The sequence below is a fragment of the Lissotriton vulgaris genome, chromosome 5 (genome assembly GCF_964263255.1).
Source record: "Lissotriton vulgaris chromosome 5, aLisVul1.2, whole genome shotgun sequence".
NCBI lineage: Eukaryota > Metazoa > Chordata > Amphibia > Caudata > Salamandridae > Lissotriton > Lissotriton vulgaris.
In genome coordinates, this window is record NC_141693.1 from 784029605 (window position 1) to 784049778 (window position 20174).

Below are 20174 nucleotides of genomic sequence, written 5' to 3' on the forward strand. Positions count from 1 at the left end.
GGAAATATTCGCGCTAAGCGCGAATATCTCCAAATACTAACACCTGCCCAGACCAGTTCTTAGCCATGTTATCCAATGGGAGGTGGATAACACGGCTAAGAGCATTTTGTCATTAATGCGTGAATATCGCTGTATTCTCAGCGATATTCCCGCATTTCGCCGCTAACGCTGGATATTTTCTAGGTTTTTTTGGTAATATGTTTTATTGGTAATATGTTTTGCAATGTTTATTTGTCCTTGACCAATGGGTGGGAAAGTATTCTAAACCATCACATTATGATGATTGATAACACATGCGTGGCCTCGAAAAATAGTCTATTTTCTTTGTGAAAATCAATTAAAAAACGTTTTAAAATAGGAAAATTAGGCCCTATCTCACAGAAACTCTAAGTTATGAGTGGTGGTGGCAGCCTATGTGCGTGGTGGTGTGTGTGTGGTGACGGCAGCCTATGTTCGTGGTGGCGGTAGCCTATGTATGTGGTGGTGTGCATGTAGTGGTGGCAGCCTATGTGTGTGGTGGTGTGTGTGGATGGTGGCGGCAGCTTATATGCGTGGTGATGTGTGTGGTGGTTCGTGCAAAGGTGGCGGCAGCCTATGTGCGTGGTGGTGTGTGTGGTGGTGGCAGCCTATGGACATGGTGGTGTGTATGTGGTGGTGTGTGTGTGGTAGCGGCAGCCTATGTGCATGGTCATTGGTGGTGTGTATGTGGAGGTGTGTGCTTAGTGGCGGCAGCCTATGTGCATGGTCATTGGTGGTGTGTATGTGGAGGTGTGTGCTTAGTGGCGGCAGCCTATGTGCATGGTTATTGGTGGTGTGTATGTGGTGGTGTGTGCATGGTGGCAGAAGCCTATGTGCATATTGGTGGTGATGGGGTTTGGACAATGGATGAGATACTCTTCACGGTTGTAGGGACGTATATTTTTCTATTTCTAACGCTCAAGTCTGATTTATGGCAACATATAGGTTTAATGGATCAGCGTGCAACGATTTGAAGTTCCTATTCAGTAGCTGTTCGTCATGAAAACAGTAACTAATTCACTTCCTTAACTATTTTTCTAAGAAGATCTGCGATAAAATGGGTGTCTTCCAGATTACCGTGCACAGATAACTGTCTGCATCTGACTGCGGAGTGTCTGCGCCACTTCCACACACATGCCAGCTGAGGTGTTTTTTTTAATGTATGGACGCTTCAAATACCAGTGTGGAAACCTGGAAGGCAGCACATCTGCTTCACATCTGCGAGTTCTTAGAATTCCGTCTCTGGAAATAGTTGTGGCTCATTATCAGGGGGAGCCCTTTGTTGAGTCACGAACTACCTCTTGTGAACTTCAGAAGTAAACAAAGAGACAATAAACTAAGGAATCAGGGCCATCCCGCCACAGAGAGTAACAGAATGTACCTCAGAAAAGTCTGATCTGACACAGGAATCCGGTGGGAACTTAACTCCTTCTGCGTCAGGGAGGCGCATTCGGCCAGTGCATGCTGCTGAGAGCCAGGGGTCCGCTAGAGGTCGCCACTGCTATCTGTTAAAACACGCATGCAACCTCCAGCCTTGAGCAGTAGTAGTTATGCGGATGTGCCTAGGCCAGCTTTGCAAGATGAGGTGCAAAGAATAATTAACATCCCATGCACGACAAATCCTGAATACGGTGACTGGGGACTGCCACACTCTTGCATAACTTATGACAGAGGACAGGTACCCAGATTGCTGCAGGTGTCAAGACCTGTGCCACCTGTTCCTCATGTCATGCCACTTACTGGCGTTCCTCCGCCCTTCATATTGCCTCTCTACCTCGTAGACTGCCTTTGACCCGTACTGTCCGTGCTCTCTGTGTACTTATGTGCACCATGCTGGGACTGTCACAGCAGAGCATGACAGGATGTGTGCAGAGCGCACCTTTCCACGATGGAGATCTCTAGATGCTATTAAAATAACATACATTTATAGTTGCTCGACGTGATGCTACCCAGATTATCGCCCTAAGGAGGATGAAAGTCTCAGTAGATTTGCTGAGGTTCGTACATGTAGCTAAGACGAAAACACAGATCCCTGAAGGGCCTGCCTTAGTTCACTTAGCGACCAGACAGGACTCTCATCTTCTGCTGAGGCAACAGCCTGCATGTTCTTCACCACATCTCTTACCATTTAGCAGCTTCAAGGGCATTCAGCAAGAAAGTCTGCAGGTAGGAGCTGAGCAAGGTCAGCAGTGAGTGGGTCTAGCCCCCGATTCATCTAAACCAGGGGTCTCCATCCTTTCCAGCAATAAGAGGCACTCATGTCAAATGAAGGTTATCCCCAGCCACGGTGCCTTTTAGGCACTTTTTTGTGATCCACCTTCACCGGGACTGTGTGTTACCTCCATCGCAGGGATACCTTCCTCTCAGGCCTTAAGTGGTCACTGATTCGTAGCAGTATGAGGTGTGCTGAGGTATGTCCAGGGCACAAGTCCTAAAAAAAGAAGTAAGGGGACTAACCTAGTTAGGCCGCATGCAAGTGGCATCACGGTGCGTGACATCACAATGCGTGACATCACGGCACATGACATCACGGCACATGACATTACATGTGGCATCATAGGAATTGACATCATAGGAAGGGGTATCACAAGCCATGACTTTAATATGTACGTGTGATGAAAAGCGCTCCGACACTCTGCTTTGGGATGAGCAGCGCTATACAAGAAAAAATAGCGGCACTTAAATTATTTCTATGCCTCCTCAGGGGGAGTAAGCGCTATATAAATTACATTTAGTATTATGTAAATACTGGTAGAGACCAATACATCTGACACTCTTACAGTGCATGGATAACTAGTAAACAGAGCCTGAACAGAGTGAAAAGCTTCCTCTCTTAAGTATGTGTGAAGTGCTAACCTTTGTTTCCCCTCTACTGCATTTGCTTCTAGGTGTGAGGCTCCTGACTGCTCCCAGCGAGGAGACTGTACAAAGGGACGCCTGATGACCACAGTTATGGGCCCAGCAGGACTCTAAAATAAGTAAGCCCCATCCCCGCCTGCACGTTGTTGCTTGTTGCATATGGAAAGCAGACAACTTGCAGGCACTGCTGAAAGTGTCCTAGTGTTTGGAAATTACACAAGGACGAGTTCAGCACATTATTTAGTGGGGCCCAAATTCTTGACAGGGTGGATGGCATTCACCCTGTGAAAATAGTGGGTGGACACCGTCCACCCGCATGTACCCCCAACTAGTGCCCTCGTATGTCCAAAGGATGTCCAAAGCTTTCTAGGGTGATCCACATTTTACTAGCAACTCCCCTGTTTCTGCCAGTTTGTTCTCTCATCCAAACCATTCAATGCTGGGCTAAGGAACTCGTTCCTTTTATGCACAATGGCGTTCTTGATTGTCCAGGGAACAAAGGTGCATTCCAATAGCACTGATAATTTTCTCAGATAATGCCTCTGTTGATAATATCCCTGGGATATCTCACAGTCCAGGCGGTATTTACCACCCCAGCAATATGGTTTGCAGCCACTTTGAACAATAACCAATAAAAGCCAATGTATTCTTTTCGTTTACACCTGGTTCATGAAATAGTCTCTAAAATCCAATAGAAAACTTCTCATAAGCTTGAACAAGAAATATAAAGACCCCAACGTGGTGGTATCCATTTTCTGTTTTTAAATTAATAATTATTTCTTTCATGGTTTTCATTAGTGCTTTTAACCCAAAAAAGGATAGGCGCTCATTTCAGAGCATATAGAGCAGAATACAATAGAAGGGAAAGGACTTCGATTGAAGGCATTTCAGATGGAATCATAGAAGATGGTTTTTTAGTGACTTCCTGAAAGAAAGACGACTGAGTTGTTTGCAGACTGACAGACCTTAAGCTGCAAACGTTCATTTCAGTACCAATGATGGGCTGGGTTCGAACTTAAGTCACCAATTTTGGTATTTGAAGGTTGGAGCGACCTTGCACCCATGGTCTTCTAGACAACCTGTGGTTGATAGCATGGTGGCGAGAAATGTTGACTTGTTTATAAGGCTAGAATTACACTGTTTAATGTATGCACCTTTTATGAGCTGGAAGGGGATTATGTGCAAAAAGTAACCGTTCCCTGGTAGGTTATTAACTGAATATAATGGAGCAGATTTGCTAACATTTTGCGTTGTGACAAAAGTAATGCAAAAGAGGGCAAAATATTTAATCAAGATTTTTTTGTGTCCTCCAGGAAAGCGTTGGCTGTTATCCCCGTCATTGACGAAACCTTTGCAGCATGGGGAATCCCCGTAGGAGTAAAAACAGACAACAGACCACCGTTCAACAGCCACGAATTTACTAAGTTTGCGAAACACCTCAACTTCAAACATTGGTAAATTACTCCCTTATGGCCCCAAGCCAACGGCATGGTTGAGAGATTCATGGGGACACTTAAGAAGACAGTTCAGCAAGCCCGACTCGCTCACCGTGACATTCAGCAAGCGCTAAATGAAGTGTTACGATTATACAGGACCACACCACACAGTACCACGAATCAATGCCCTGCCACCCTGATGCTCGGGCGAGTTTCTTGCATACGACTGCCCACGTCAAATGCCGTCACGCAATCCCGAATCGTGACCACCGATCACAACACACTGGTAAAGTTAGATCAGGCAAAGAAAGCAAATATGAAAGACTATAACGATCAGCGCAGGCGTGCGCGACAGAGGGACATTCATGTAGGAGACTGGGTGCTGGTAAGGCAAGACCGCAAGACCAAGGCAGACAGTCGATACTTCGCTCACCCACTGCGAGTCTCCAGTTAAAAGGGGACTATGAAGACAGCGAGTCTAACACAGACTCATCGAGCCAAGGAGGAAACAGTGATGGGGCGCGTCCTAGACCAGTGAGGCTAGAAGACACGCACGACTGCCTTACTCCTGAACGAGCACGGAGCAGTAGCCCACGAAGAGTAATCAAACGACCTGTTTGACTCATTGAAGAACTCTGAGAGACAGTAAGCATTATTGTATGAAGGGGGGAGGTGTCGTATCATCCGCCTGACCTTGTCTGCGACAGGGCAGGCGGAAGCGGATGGGGAGGAGCCGGGGGAAAGGAAGTTAGTTCGGGGACAGCAAAAAAAAGTAAAGCTGTGTGTACCCCAAGCTCCTGGTGTGGGTCTCCTTTGGGGGCAAAGTCATTATACCCGTCAGCCATATTACACGTGCGATAAGCTATAATGCACTTGTTATATGGTGGATGGGATATCCGCTACGTTTGTGTTTGAGTGCCTCGGACACCAAACTAAATTAGGCCAAGTGTTTTTAATACAATATTGAAATGTGCATTCAAAGTGGATCAAATTTGGATTAACACAAACACCACATTGTAAGATCATAAGAGAAGTAGCTTATTTTGACCAAGGCCCCCCTCAATGTGAAACCAGTGCCAGATGAGGCACAAACTTTGCAGCATCGAACAAATTCTCGTGCTAATGATCCATCTGAAGCCCAAGTGAGCATTCCTCATTCTTTTTTGGTGCTTGTAAGTAGGTATCCTTTTTCATTCTAACACCCTTACCGTGCACCTACCTAAGGTTAAAACTTTGTCCTTTAAAGCCATGTTCTTTTTGCTCTGGCAGTTCTATCCCAATGGACATGTACTCCTTGATAATCCAATATGGGTTCATGCCGTTCTTAATTCCAGCACTTTGAGATCCTACCCAATGTTATCTCCCCTTTTCTGAAAAACTCTGGGGCATATTACCAAGGGGTGTGATAGACAATTTAATAAATGCCAGAGCTGGCATAGAGGTGGAGTGGAGCGAATCACCACAATGATCATTGAACATTGCAAATGCCACACATGCAAATTAGAATTGGACTTGGCTTCTTGTCCATGTCTGCTTGCATCATGCTAAGGTCTACTTCCTGCTCCGCAACGGCAAATAGACGCGTTTGCTTTTTACTTTTAGTTGTTTTGACAGAACGAAGAAATGCATGGTGTCGGTGACTCAGGCTAGTATGAATGAGCACTAACAAATTATTTGGTACACTTATATAAGAGACCGGGGATGAGGAATCTGCCACAAACTGCAACATATCTAGAGCACCCTGAAATACTGTACATAACCCAGGAGGATATGCCAGAGATGGAATTGGAGAACACTACAGAGGAGGAAATAGCTGTCATAAGCAGACTGCTACTTGCAAAGGTTCAGACAAATGCAGAGCTGATAGCAGACAGACTCTTTGAGGCCTATCAGGGGGCCTATCAGAAGGAAGACCTGCTATGAGGGAGGTCATTATAGTCATGGGACCTGATCCTGAAAAAAGATCCCTCAGAACTTGCCTCATATACACCTCTGTTAAGGCTAAACATAGATGCAAAGTGCTCTCCAAAATAATAGCCACTAGACTTTTTCCTAAAGTGGGGATTCACGGGGAGGACCACTGTGGCTTTATCCCGGGCTGCAACACATTGATGAATCTTTGTTGCCTTTTTCATGTCATGGCCTGTATGGAGGGTTCGCTAATGGAATGGCTTGGTGGCTCTCGATATTAAAAGGGCTTCGACTCCCTTAGTTAGGAGTAAATGTTTGAAGCCCTGACTAAGATGGGCTTTGGTCTCAATGTTTTGATCTAGGTTAAGCTCCTGTATAGGGACCCAGCAGCAAGAGTCAGATCGGGTGGTATGCGGTGTATCTGATCAAGCCTCAAGCATCTATCTCTATCCTCCTGCACAAATTAGACTAATTCACTATGATCTCAGGCCTCTTCATTAATAAGCAGAAGACCTGGGATAGAGGGGGGAGGGGCGGGTGGGATGCTGAGCTTTCAATGAAGTCATGGATACTTGTTTAAAGTAGTGATGTGGGATATGCATGGGATCATCTCCTATATTAAATGGTATAGGATACATACTTATCGCAGGCGGAAGGACATTCAGATCACCCTTTTACAAGAAACCTACCTGATGGAAAGGGATGCCCAGAAGGTGCAAAGGAAGTGGAGGGGAAAGTTTTATTCTGCCAGGTACTCTAATTATGCTCATGGAGTATCCATATGGGTTGCACCTCAATTTCATTTACAGGTTTCTAGCTTTAAGGTGGATGTTGAGGGTAGATGGCTACTGCTGTGTGGCATGTTGGATGGGCGGGAGGTGTGCCTGTTGACTGTCTATGCATCCAATACTGACGATAGGTCCATCTATCTTGGACTAGAGCGAGAGATCCTTTCTTACGTCGGGACCCCGTGTTGTAGGCTGGGGACTTCAGTTGTGTGCTGCATGGTAGCTGGGATCGCCACACCCCCAGAAACGGTACAAAGCCTAATATGACGGCTGCACTGAGTGGTGTTATGGAACGCATGGGCTGTTTGGAAGTTGGGTGCATGACACACCCTGAAGCCAAGGAATACACATGTTATGTCCCGAATCAAGACACATATAGTTGCCTTGATAGGTTCTTAGCGATGGAGGACATTACAACTGAAATAGTAGAGGTTCAGACTAGGCTTTAAGTAGGCCGGGTCTCACCAGTGCTGAGCGCCTGCAGTTTTTTAAAGAGGGCCTTGAAACGGGTCTCTATCGGTCTCTGTTTTGTGCCCTGTCACAGGCGGTCGATTTTTTTTCGGACTGCAGTGACAGCAGGCACATCAATGAGCGCTGCTCACTCTGCTCACTTCTCACTAGTGGAGGTTACGCCATGACGTCATGCCAGGTGAGCATTGTAGGAGAAGGGAAATCATTTAAAGAGAGTCCTTTTTGTCTGGATTTCCCTTCTCATTTGAAACTCAGAAGCAGCAGCATTTAAGAGGAAGCATTTTCAATACTATATACAACAAGTCATTGATGCTGCTTAATTATCTTATGCAACTAACACACATTGACAAAGCCAATAGTCCTGACTCGTCGTGGTTTTGATGTTACTTGTTGTATCATACATCTAGATGGAATGACAGAAACAGCAAAATAAAAGTCAGGTGGCACCAGGGTCGGATTGGGATCACAATGAGGCTCGGGCACTCTACAAGTAAGTGGCCCACATTCCATGATCATCCCATTCAGTGTAGCCTCAATGGAATTTACATGGCAAGGGAGGTGTCAAAAAGAACACTAATGCTGATCAAGGGGGTGGGAGATAGGTGGGAGATAGGTGAGAATGGCCAAATCAAACTTTCCTCCCTGCAAGGTCCCTACATACAAAGCAACCTCTCTGCGCCTGCCATGGCCCAAATGTGATGTGCCGGTGGAGGAGATGACACTGCTTCTGTCAGGGCACAAGAGGCAGGGCGTCAAGGTGAGTATGCCCCAAAGGCTTGTCCCCAGCTTCAATTTGCGGATGGGGAACGGACAAGATACTGGTGCCGCATTGCAGTGGCCTGGTGGGGGCTGGGGAAGTAAGTCAGTCTTTTGGGGTGGTTTACAGAGGCCTCAAATAACTGGCCAACAGGTGTCCCTGGGGCACCTGCCCATCGACCAACGCCCAATTGCCCGCCTTCCCAATCCGAGCCTGGGTGGCACACCATGCTAAGCACAGATTTTTAGCTGTGTTTTTTGTAAGTCACGCCCTTAATTAAATTGACCACGCCCCTTTGAGAGACCCCCTAGTTTTTTCATCCCACTTAAAGCCCATGGCTCAAATATCGGGTAGATTCCTCTCGGACCATGCACAGCTGCTCTTGGAATGGGGCATCAGGTGGAGACAGACCCATGGTGCCACTGTGGCATCTACGCCCGAGCCGCTTGGTGACTCTCAGTTCTGCGAGGAACTTAGGACAGTAATGGGCGATTATTTTAGATGCAATTGGTCGACAACACAGCATAGAGGAGTAGAGTGGGATGCTCTGAAAGCAGTCACCCAGGTGAAGTGCCAGTCTCGTATTAGTGGCACTAGACACTGTCTGGAGACGCAGTTGCTTGAGGAGGAGAGGCAGGTGGCAACTGTCCAACGAGACGTCCCGACTTTGGGGGACCAGCGAGAGCCACTGTTGACAACCTGGAGGACGGTGGGGGAGACTTGGGATAGGTTGGACCGACGAGTTGAGCGAGATTATCGCCAGCTACTTCAACAGGAGGCAGACAAATAGGAACGCCTTTTAATATGGTTACTTAAAAGGGATCGCCCACCCCCAGTGATTCTTTCACTGAAGCTCCAGGATGATAGCATTGTGGGGGTCATAGGCTGTAGTCAATCTTCTCTTGCGGGATCACCTTGCAACAGTTTATGGTGTGACTGGGGATAGTCGACTGGCCGGGCCTGCAGTTTCTTGGACTATCTGCCGCTCCCTCGACTTATAGTGGAGCAAGCTGAGGGTCTGGAGGGGGAGCTCCTGGCAGAGTAGCTGAGGGAGGCGGTCTGGGAGATGGCGTGCTGCAAGGCACCAGTAGATGGGCTACAGGTGAAATAATACCAAGCATATTCAGAGTTACTCATTTCCCGCTTGCTAGGTGTATCTTTGGGAGGTTCTTCAGAGAACGGGGCTGGTACTGGTATTTCTGTCCTGTGTGAAACTGCTCTTTGCTGGCCCAGTCGCACGTGTCCGTACTGGACATGTGGTGTCAGAGTGCTTTCATATTTTAAGGGGCACTGGACAGGGATCCCCCCTGTTCCCACTTCTCTTCACTTTGCTGATGGAGCCACTGGTGATTCGTCTTCACTGCAGCACGGCCAAGTGGAGTATTGAGGTCGAAGGCATTACCCATGTTGTCTCGTTTTATCTAGATGATGCTCTTGTTTATGCCACACACCCTGAGCAGTCGGTTGGGGTGTTGCTGCGGATCATGTCTGAATTCCGGGCAGCAAGCTAAAAAAAAACGTGCTGTTCTCCATGGCTACACTATCAAGGGCGACACCGGTCGAACTCCCGGTGACTGAACTCAGATGGGAAAGGGACCACTTCTGGTATCTGGGGGATTCAGATAGCAAATACCTCAGAGGGCCAGTATTATCTCAATATAGGTAGAGTCCTCAAAGGCCTGGAGGACCCAATTCGTTTTTGGATTTGCCCAGGACTTGTTTTGATCAGATAAATATTTCCTATTTTCTAAACACTGTGTGGTGTCTTTCTGTGATGTATGCATTGTGCTACTGTGTGTTGCACAAATACTTTACCCGTTGCCTATTTTGATGTCTGCCTGTTCTTTGCCAAGCTAAAAGAGGGTGACCACAGGTTATCTCAGTTGTGTATCTAGCTCACCCTGACTAGAGTAGTAGTTCTAGCTTTGCCTGAGTGCATACCTCGGTCAATCAGAAACCCCATTTCTAACATCAAACCTCTTCTTCCATTGGCCTAGCAAACATAGAAAAATATTTAACTCTTTATGGGCTGTCTCTTCTACTTGCAAATGTGTTGCCTGGAGCTGCTTTCTCTTTTTTGTAACTGGTTTTCTAAGGACCCCTGCCATTCCATCTGCCTCCTCCTAGGAAATGGTGTAGTTGCACAGAATCTCTCGGATTATCTTGGTTTTAAATATTGGAGAACCAGTGCCTGTATTACAGAAGGTGCCACTGGGGCACAACGGCTGTTTGCGCCCACTTTACGTGCCCTCGGGTCACTTTGGTAATATAGAAAGGGGCGCAGATGCTTGTGCGTCCCCTTCTATAATACCAAATGTGCTAGCACTCTTTAAGCGCCAGTGCTACCTTCAGAGGATTTCCCTCAATTGCATAGCAGAGGGAATTCCTTTGACACTGTGCCCTCGCCATATTACAGAAGCGGGTGCAGAGTCAAAGAAGCCCACAAGAAGCGCACTGATAGTGCTCCATTTAAAAGGTGGCACACTCTCAGTGTGCCCCCTGAGAGCAGACCTCTGCAGGGGTAAAGGGGGTCCCATGGACCCTACCAGACATCCCCTTTGAAAGTGGAGGTGGGTTCCGCCTGCACTGCGAAAACACGGAGCAGCTGCCCTGTGTTATCACATGTATATGCTGCCCCCAGGCCAGCGCGAGGTCGCCGCTGCCTTGGAGGCAGCGCATACATCATAATGGGGGCATTGTCATTGTTTGCGCCCGGCACACCTTTTCAAAGGTGCGCTGGGCGCAAACAATGACAATGTGTAATTCGGCCCCAGGAGTGTTATCTCTAGCAGAACCAGGAAGCCTCAAGAAACAAGAAGAATCCTTAACAAACTGAACATGAACCTTGGGGTACCCTCTCCTGACGTCAGGTTGCATTGACATGTGTACATGAATGGACTACGAGGATATCATAAAACATGAAATATGTTCCCATGTTCGAGTCTCCCATGTATGATGTGTCCCTGATGGAGTAGGCAACACTCTATGCAACCCCATATTCATCTAAAGGCCCATAAAAGACCATCTCAAAAACGAATTTTAACTGACCAACAATATAGAAGGAGTCCCCATGTATATCAATCAATCAGGGGGTTTATAAAGTGCGCTACTCACCATGCCATGAATTACCCCAGCATGTTTGAAGTTTGAAGATGTTAGTAGGAGTAATGCAGCACTTGGCCCAAACTTCTTACTTGAGATGCAGTGTGCACACAGTCTAACACCCTTGCGCCTTGACAAGGCAGTAGAGGAAAATAAAAGTGGGAATGGGTGCACATGGCCACCAGTCCTACAGGTCTGGCCTGTTGTCGACGTCCACAATCACACGGTATGAAAATAATAAATATGATAAAAATGCATTCAAATTGTCCTAAAGCATTTTGGCATCATCAGCTTTGCACAAACTGGCTTCCACATTCACATTAGTACCACTAAATACACTGTTACTGACCTGAAATTGCAAATACCATGCATGCTTCCTGAATTTGGCCAATCAGGTACTGCAATCATTTTTTGAAGGGCCATGGTAAGTAGTATACTCCAAGTGAAAGCGCTATGGTTTTTATCCTCAACTGTACAATACAATGGCACAAATCATCAACTAAAATGTTAAACAACCTGCGCGTATCTCATAAAAAACATAAGAGAGTCTCAAGGTTTTTCACAGGAGTCCACCACCAGATCTGCCAAATGTCAGGGTTGCCAAATTCCAAGGCTGCCTAGACTTGACTATGTCTTAATTCTCCTTTTTCCACCACATAACCCTTTCGTCTCTTAATCTTAGTTATGCAGGTTATTTTTAATCCCTGCTTTCACCTTTTGTCACTGTTTTTCTATATTTCTCTTCTTAGTGCTTTCTCTCTTTCCAGCCTTTCTCTTGTTTGCTACGGATCTAAGTCTGATGATGAAAACGAAGTCCCAGTGAACAGAATTGAGTGTCTGTACCCACCACCGGGAAGCTCCAGCACAAATTAGGCACAGCAAATAGCTTGTAATCTCAGTAGGCAACAAGCATTTCTGTCGTGCAAATCAAGTTACAAAGAGCGAAACGTAGAAGTACATTTCAAGGGACTGTTCTTTCAGGATCAGAATTTCAGGGCTGAATGGAGAGGGTGGCTGGTGAGTTCTAGAAATCACCAACTATGGTGATCCACCTGAAAAATATGCAAAATATTGTTGGAGATGGCACAGAAGGGAATGATTGTGAAAAGTGGTGTCAATGGTAGATAGAGGTTGGTGAACAGAAGAAGGTAAGTGTTCCTTTATTAATTTGTAGGTGTTTCTATACTATTTTTAATCACTTTACCTGATAATATGACATTCAAAACTTTAATTGTAAAGGTAGCAGAGCACCCCGATAATGTATTCTTTCTGTGAAGATGACACACACAAACAGTGTTAACCACTAGGACTGCACATACTCTTATCTCATAAATGTTCATGCAGCCACAGATGACAGATTAAGCAACTATTGAACAGCAGACACTGGATAATAATTTCACTAAACAGGAGCATATTGTTTCCAAAGTCAATGATAAACTCACCAGACAGCTTTGGCGTCTTGACCAGCGTTCCTTTCACAGTGCGACAATGTGAGTTATCTCCCCCACAAACTCCACACTTATCTTCCTCTTTAAGGGAACCAATTTCTTTATCACAACCAACATGCTGTTCAAAATAAGTCACAGATCAGAACAAAGTATCAAAATATCATGTATCTACTGTATCTACTAGTCCAGAGGCATTACAAAGAAAATCCACATACTCCCATTTGGGAAATCCAGAGGGTCTGATTTTCCCATGCTGGACCTCTTACCATTGACACTTCCAGCTAAGGATTGTTTTACGCTGTTAGAAGCACCGGGCAAACCTCAAGAGTCACTAGCCTACAATCATTAATTAGCCACGCTTCCATTAATAATCAAACTAATGCAACAGACTAGCAAACAAAATGGCAACCTTGATTTCTTAGAAAATAACACAGTTTAAACTCTCTCCCAATTGGTGCAGGGTCAACTCATCACTCGTCATGGCCTGATACACTTTGCTTGTCATTCAGTGAAGGATCAATGTGATGTACTGGAATGTGTGTTCCCTCAAATGAGAAGAAAATCAGAGTTATATTTATCTTCATAGCCCCTGTAATCTGAGATTACTTGGACTCATTGAAGTAGAAAATGCATCTGTTCATGATGCATATATGCATATCCACACCTCCTGCATTTGATTTACATGTGGGATGAAGGCTAGAAAAGGTGGTGTGGTACATAGATGATAATAGGGAAAATGTCTTTCTACTGCACATTACAGAAAATATTTCCCAAATTGTGTTTACTCCCCATGACAATGAGGTGATTTGTAATAGATGTAAGATGTACACACACACTTGTGCTCTGGTACACTTCCTTACCACACAGTCTCCCCGGGCACAGACACTGTAGGGCTCCTTGTAGCTGCATTTGGTTCCATCATGGACAACCTGGTTCATGAAAACCACATCCCCTGTTTCCTTAGACTGGCATATCAGTTCACACTTCTGGGCATCTGCAATGAGGAAACACATGCACAGTTTTAACAACGGTTACACATACTAGTAGTTGTGTTTGTAGTACACAGCTAGAAATGCTATATCTCTGACAGGGCAACAAATTAAGCATGTTGTACTAGGAAACAACCCTTGTCATAGACTATAATTATAATAGGTATCTTATGCAAATATGTTTCTTCTTGCCACCTTGTTTACTGTTGTGTTTTTGTTTTACCTTTACATAGACATATATAAAAAATATTTATTTTTCAGAAAGATACACATTTATTGGATGGTGTCATCAGTGATGTCATGAGTGATGTCACTGACCATGTCATGAGTGATGTAATATGTTATGTCATCAGCAGTGCATTACACGCGCAAGTTATAGTGTCCAACTAACTATAACGTGGAATTTCAATGGTTTTATGTCAGTAAAATTTCCAGTTAACTATAACTGGTGTGAAACCTAAGGTTTTTTTCAGTGAATTTCTTAGGTTTTTAAATGCTAATTCCTAACTATAACTGGTGTGGAACCTATGGTTTTTTCAGTGAATTTCATAGGTTTTTAAATGCTAATTCCTAACTATAAGTCTCACTTTATAAGTAAGACTGTTAACGCTCTAGTTGTTCTTTAGAACACTCTGGTACATTCTATCATTGGGCTATAGTTGGGCTACATATGGCTGATATTTGGGCTACATTTGTTTTTTTTTGTCTCTGGTGGCCATCTTTGGGCTACATTGGGCTACATTTGGGCTACATTTGGGCTCTAACATATATATATAGCCCAATGTAGCACAATATATATGTTTTTCAAAGTTAATTTTAGTAAAAACCACTTGAGTATAGCAAAGGCACATCGGGCTACCAGTCCCTACAATTTTTCCCCTTTTTAAAAAAAAAATTTTTTTTGCCTTGGAGCGCTCCCGGTGCGCGCCCCGGTGAGCGCCCCGGAGAGCGTACTCATTTGAAGCGCCCCGGTGCGCGAACCGGGGAGCGTCCCGTTAGCGCCAATGTCACGAACGAAAACATGATCGTGACGTATTGCGTAGCCGCGTCCGCGTGATACGCACGGCATAAACGCACCCGGAAGAATTTGACGCGCTTACGCGACGCGCCCCTTGGCGCGCCCCGGGACGCGCCCCGGGGCGCGTAGTGTAAGCGCGTCGGGTCATGTGATCTGGAAATAACACTTTTGATTGGTTCACAACAGTTTTGTTTTCCAAATGATGAAAGACCCCACCTTTTTTCCTCATTTTCACTTTGTTGTTTGAGTGAAGAAGACTGTGCAAAATGGCTTCAGTAGTAGCAGCTGCAGGTGCATCTGGACCACCACCACCACAAAGACCACCACAAGACCACATTGGTGGTCATGAAGAAGAGGAGGACGAAGAGGAGCAGGAGGAGAGGCAATATCTGCCTGAGGACACTCTCCCATACAAACCCAAAGAACATTTTATTTGGGAGTTTTTCAAAATGCCAAGGGGTGCAAAAAAGTTAATGCAGCAAAAGTCACTTGCCTCATCTGTGACCAAGAACTGTCAAGAGGGAACCCAAACAGGAAATATTCGTTTGGGAACCACACGATGATAAGGCACATGCAGAGGAAGCACCCAAACAATTATTCAAGAGTTGAAGTCAGGCAACTGAGCAAGAACCCTCCCCATCCTTCAACTTCAGGCACCTCCAACCAACCCACTCCATCGGGTGCAGAGGCTAGGGAGATGGTCCCTAATGTTCAAACAAAATTTTCCAAATTTAAATTTGTTTGCATATATTGCAACAAAACTATATCTTATGGTGAGCAGAGCATCACTTTACTTAATAGAGCTGCAGACAACCATCACGGCAGCAAGCAACCTTAATTTTTTTCTATTTTTTTGCTCCAGTTGAGCTGTTTGCAATTCCCTGTCTTTTGTTTCACCCCAGAAAAACTACAAAAAAATATAAAATTGTTCTGAAAATCCCCCCAAAATTTTTTTTCCAAAAATCCCCCAAAAAATATAAAACAACAAAAAGAAAAAAAAACAGTTCTTTTCAGAACTACCTCCCATTTATATAAAATGACTTACATTTTTAAACTCTGCCATTCTCTTTTTGTCCCTGGTGCGCTCCCCGGTGCACGTACCGGCGCTCCCCCCGCGCAAATCGGAATTTTTTTTTTTTTTTTGCCCAGCGAGACCCTTTTATAGCCCCCACATCAAACCTAGGGGGTCAGGGGGGTCTACCCTGCCCCCTTATGGTCAATTCCCCCTTTGTTTTGGCCACCTCTTGTGTCTCGATCCTACCGAGACACAAGATGGCGGCCGCTCCGGACTGTTTAGAATGTTTACAGACACCTGAGAGCCAATCAGCTTTTCGCGCGCGAACTCGCGTAGCGCGCTGGTTCGCGCCCCGGTGCGCGTACCGGGGCGCGCTTACAGATATATATATTTGTTTTAACCTAAATTACTCAAAATCCACTGGAGGACATATCTTGAGACATAGCAAAGGCACATCGGGCTACCAGTCCCTACAATTTTGCCAAGTTTGGTGGAAATCCATTCAGCCGTTCGGGCTAAAAGTGAGGTCGACCGCCCTATGGAAATTAACATGGGGAAAATGCGTTTTGGGACCCCCCTTTTATCTCGGCCCCCGCTTGACGAATCCCCCCCAAACTTTCAGGGAAGGACCGGAGCTCGAAGAGGCCATTTTGAGGAAATTTTCAGGCAGATTCGTCAACCGGCGCCAAAGTTATTCCAAATAGAATTTTGAGATTTAACATTGAAAAAAATCCTAACTATAACTACCTACTGGTGACCGCCAGTAGGTAATATATATATATATATATCTGAGAGTGTGTCACTGATCTCACTGAAGATGTGAAAAACCATAGAAGCAGACATGGGCCTGTTCCACGCTTAAGGGAATGGCTCATGGTTTCACCACGTAGGAGAAAGTGGTGGAGTTTAAGGCTGCACACTCAGATCTATGGCACATCAAGCGGAAGAGGATCGATTTGGAAGACTGGTCCCGTTAAGACAATATAAGATACTATTAGGTGCCGAAGAAAATTGAACCATCGGATGCACAGGCCTTCCTACTCAAGTTTATCTTGTGGATGGCTGGCATATCTTTCACTCCTCCTCTTGATATTCAGAGGCCATGCAGGATCCGGAGTCGCTTCCACCCACCGATTGGGAGGGGTGGAGGGGGGAAACAGGCCTCGCCCCATCATAGCCTTCTTTCTGCTAAATGTTCACCCGCATCAAATCCTCCTGGAGGCATGCAAATATGGTCCTTAGGAGATAGTTGGTGGCCAGATCCACATAGTTGCAGACTTCTCTCCAGACACCAATGTTAAATGGGAGTCTGCTCGATCATTGTCCCCAGCTGAAGAAATGGAACACTGTATATGGGATTTTGGAACTGGCCATTATGTGGAACACCATGGATGTGCACGCTAGGGACTGTCATGAACCAGCTGACCTAGCTTTCTTCCTGAACTCACTGGGAGACTTCTGTATAGACGTTACTCCTCCGCCATCTTAGAAGCTGAGTGGCCCTGCTGCTGCTGGGAATGACTCTCATCTAGGGGGACACCCACATTATTGACCCTCATTGAATCAGCTGGAGTGAGAGAGTTATTAAGTTGGTGGAAGAACTGACTGAGGCAGATATCAGAGACAAATCCAGGTCACCCCTAAAACCCTTTTTTCAGAGTTTTATATAGCGTGAACTTGACCCGAAGGTATCAGAGCCCGTTACATGAGCACCAGTTGCATTACAGATGGACACATTCCTTTTTGTTGGGCACGGAGAGATTACAAGAATTGCGCAGAATCACAGGATGTTGAGCATCCCTGCCGAGACTCAAACAATGTTCAACAGCTTCAAGGCCGACCACTCTACGCGTAGGGCCACATACACACCATTGTCTCTGCCATACCCCCAACAAACTGTCTCATGAACTGTGCCAACTTGAGACTCTGGTCTGCATGTCATGTAAGTTCCATGTTCCATTTGTGCAGGTTTCTGTCTGTCCATTCGTCCTTTTTTCTGCTAAGCTCCTCTCTCTCCCTCTTTGCCTCTTTAACTCACTGCCCCCTCACCCCAGAACTCCCTTCCTTCCCTTTCTCACCTCAAAACTACCTTCCCTTCCCTATTGTCCCCCCTTCCCTCTATGTTACCTGCTTTGGGAATGTATGCTCCTTGATGCACATGCTTATAGAAGTGAGGTATAGTTTTCATGTCTTTTTTCCATTTCTGTTACCTCGATATTACGATTGATATTGTTGTTCCCATTGTTTCCAGTACTTTCTTATTTGCTCCCCCTACTGTCTTCTCTCCTGCAGTTCTTGGTCCTTTTCACCTCATTGTCCCACCCCCCCTGGTTTTCCCAGCAGGCAGTGCTTTGATCCTCACCCTGTGTCCCACCCTGTCTTTCCCTTCTCCCCCTCCACTTTCCTCACCCGCTTGTTGTTCTGATTTAGCTGCGGCTGCATTTTGGGTCTCGCCTTATGAGGGTGGGTACCCCTTTCTTGCCATTGTCCAGGGTTGGGAAGAATAGGTTTCCCTTTTGTTTTCCATTTAGTCTTCTTTACTTCGGACTCCCACCATGTTATCTCTTGTGTAGAGCACACTGTCGGGCCCCTCTTGCTTATCGCCGCCCGCCCTTCTAGAAGGGTATTTACAGTGCCCCTGACGCTGCCATGTAACCCTGCCATTTTCTCATCCCATGCATGGTGCCCTAACGGCCTGCAATAGGCTGTGACCCATGTCACTTGTTTCCTTGTACTTCTCCAATGACTTTAACGCCCCATTCATTGCCCCACACCACCCCATCCTGTTTTTTCTGTACAAGTGTTGACCCGTAGTGTCGTTGACTTCCTATGCTGTGTGCTCTCTCATTAGCTCCCATCCAAACTTCCGCTGACACTTTTCTAATTCTTTTGTCTCATGTTTTGACCACGGCAGTTATGAACTGTCTCCTATTGGCCATCGCATGTACCCTACGGGGACCGAGGATTCTTGGTGAAGTCCAGACCGGCCGTTGACAGTTGCGAGCTCAGTGTGCAATCATACTCTTCCCTATGTACATGACTCTTTAGCTCATTACAGCACCATTGGCGTTCTCTCTTGCCTACTGGTTATAGAGGCCTCCTCTGCCTTTTAACTAGTCCTTCTTCCCTACCTCTACCCCCCATCCCCCTCAGCTTTTTTGACCACTATGCCCACATCCTGGGATTCGCCCCAGCAGTCTTACAGATCCACAAGCTCTTGCTCCTCTGCTACTCTCTCTTCATCTTACCCTGGGGCATATTCTCAAAGACTTATCGCCGAGTTATCATCACTTTATCTCAGCCAAAGTGGCGATAAATGTATCGCCCCATTCACAAGCTGGTGCTAACAGCCGATATCACCAGTTTACCTGCGTTAGAAGCTGCAAAAAACATTGCCACAGATGAACCCGGCAACTAACGCTAATGATATGCAGAGTAGGCGTTCCCGTACAAAAAGCTGCGACAACACCACTCCGCCACATTCTCAATGACCAGGCAGATCAGAGAAAATATCCCAAAACAGACAATAAGGTGCATTAGCAGCAGGGACTTAACACCTGCTCTTATCTGGTGCAAAGTCAGATGACAACATGCACCATAAAAGGGAGCCCAGGTTAGAGCCACACCAGAGGAACAACAGATGCCATGGAGCTACTGATCATGCAGCTTGGAGCCCCAAAAGGGCCATAACACCCACTGCCACCACCCCCAGGCCCGCTACTCCCCCTGGACCCCCCCAGACTACCACAGAGGCAGCGCAAACAAAGACAGCAGACCTTCAGAAAACGCACCAGCCTCACAGACCTAAGACCAGAGGAGGTCATTGCCCACTAGAGGCTCAAAAGGACAACCATCCTCTGCATCCTGAACATCATTGTCCACAGGCTGATGGTACCAACACAGTAGACAACCAACATCCCTCCGCAGACAAAGCTGCTGGCTGTGCTGCATCTGTTGGCCTCTGGTACCTACCAACCAACAACCGCCAGAGTCTGAGGAGTCTCACAGCCAGCCCTATTAAAGTTCTTCATAACTGCCTTGCATGCCATCATCAGCTTGGTACCCCAGCACCTTCACTTCCTTCACTCTGCGCAGGAACAGCTGGAGACCAAGCAAGGCTTCTTCGCCATAGCTGGCTTTCCGCACGTGTTGGGGGCAATTGACTGCACACATGTCCTTCTTGTGCCCCCTGCCGACACTGCACACAATTACCGCAACAGAAAGCACACGCATTTCATCAATGTGCAGGCAATTGTGAACCACCGGTGATTCTTCACCAACGTCGCCGCCAACCGCCCAGGCAGTGTGTATGATTCCTACATCTTCAGAAAGTCCATCATCAACCAGCGCTTCCAGGATGTC

The 20174-nt window shown here is 46.1% G+C and overlaps 1 protein-coding gene across 2 annotated transcripts in view; it reads right to left on the reverse strand.

Moving 5' to 3' along the window:
• The window catches only part of ADAMTS14 (ADAM metallopeptidase with thrombospondin type 1 motif 14), a 508740-nt gene that overhangs the window by 100629 nt on the left and 387937 nt on the right, over positions 1-20174 (reverse strand). For both annotated transcript variants that reach the window (XM_086922254.1, XM_086922255.1), the window contains exons 13-14: positions 13651-13784; positions 12785-12908 (exon numbers count right to left, since the gene is read on the reverse strand). In XM_086922254.1, coding sequence (XP_086778380.1) covers positions 12785-12908; positions 13651-13784 — 258 coding nt within the window. The remainder of the gene's footprint in view (positions 1-12784; positions 12909-13650; positions 13785-20174) is intronic.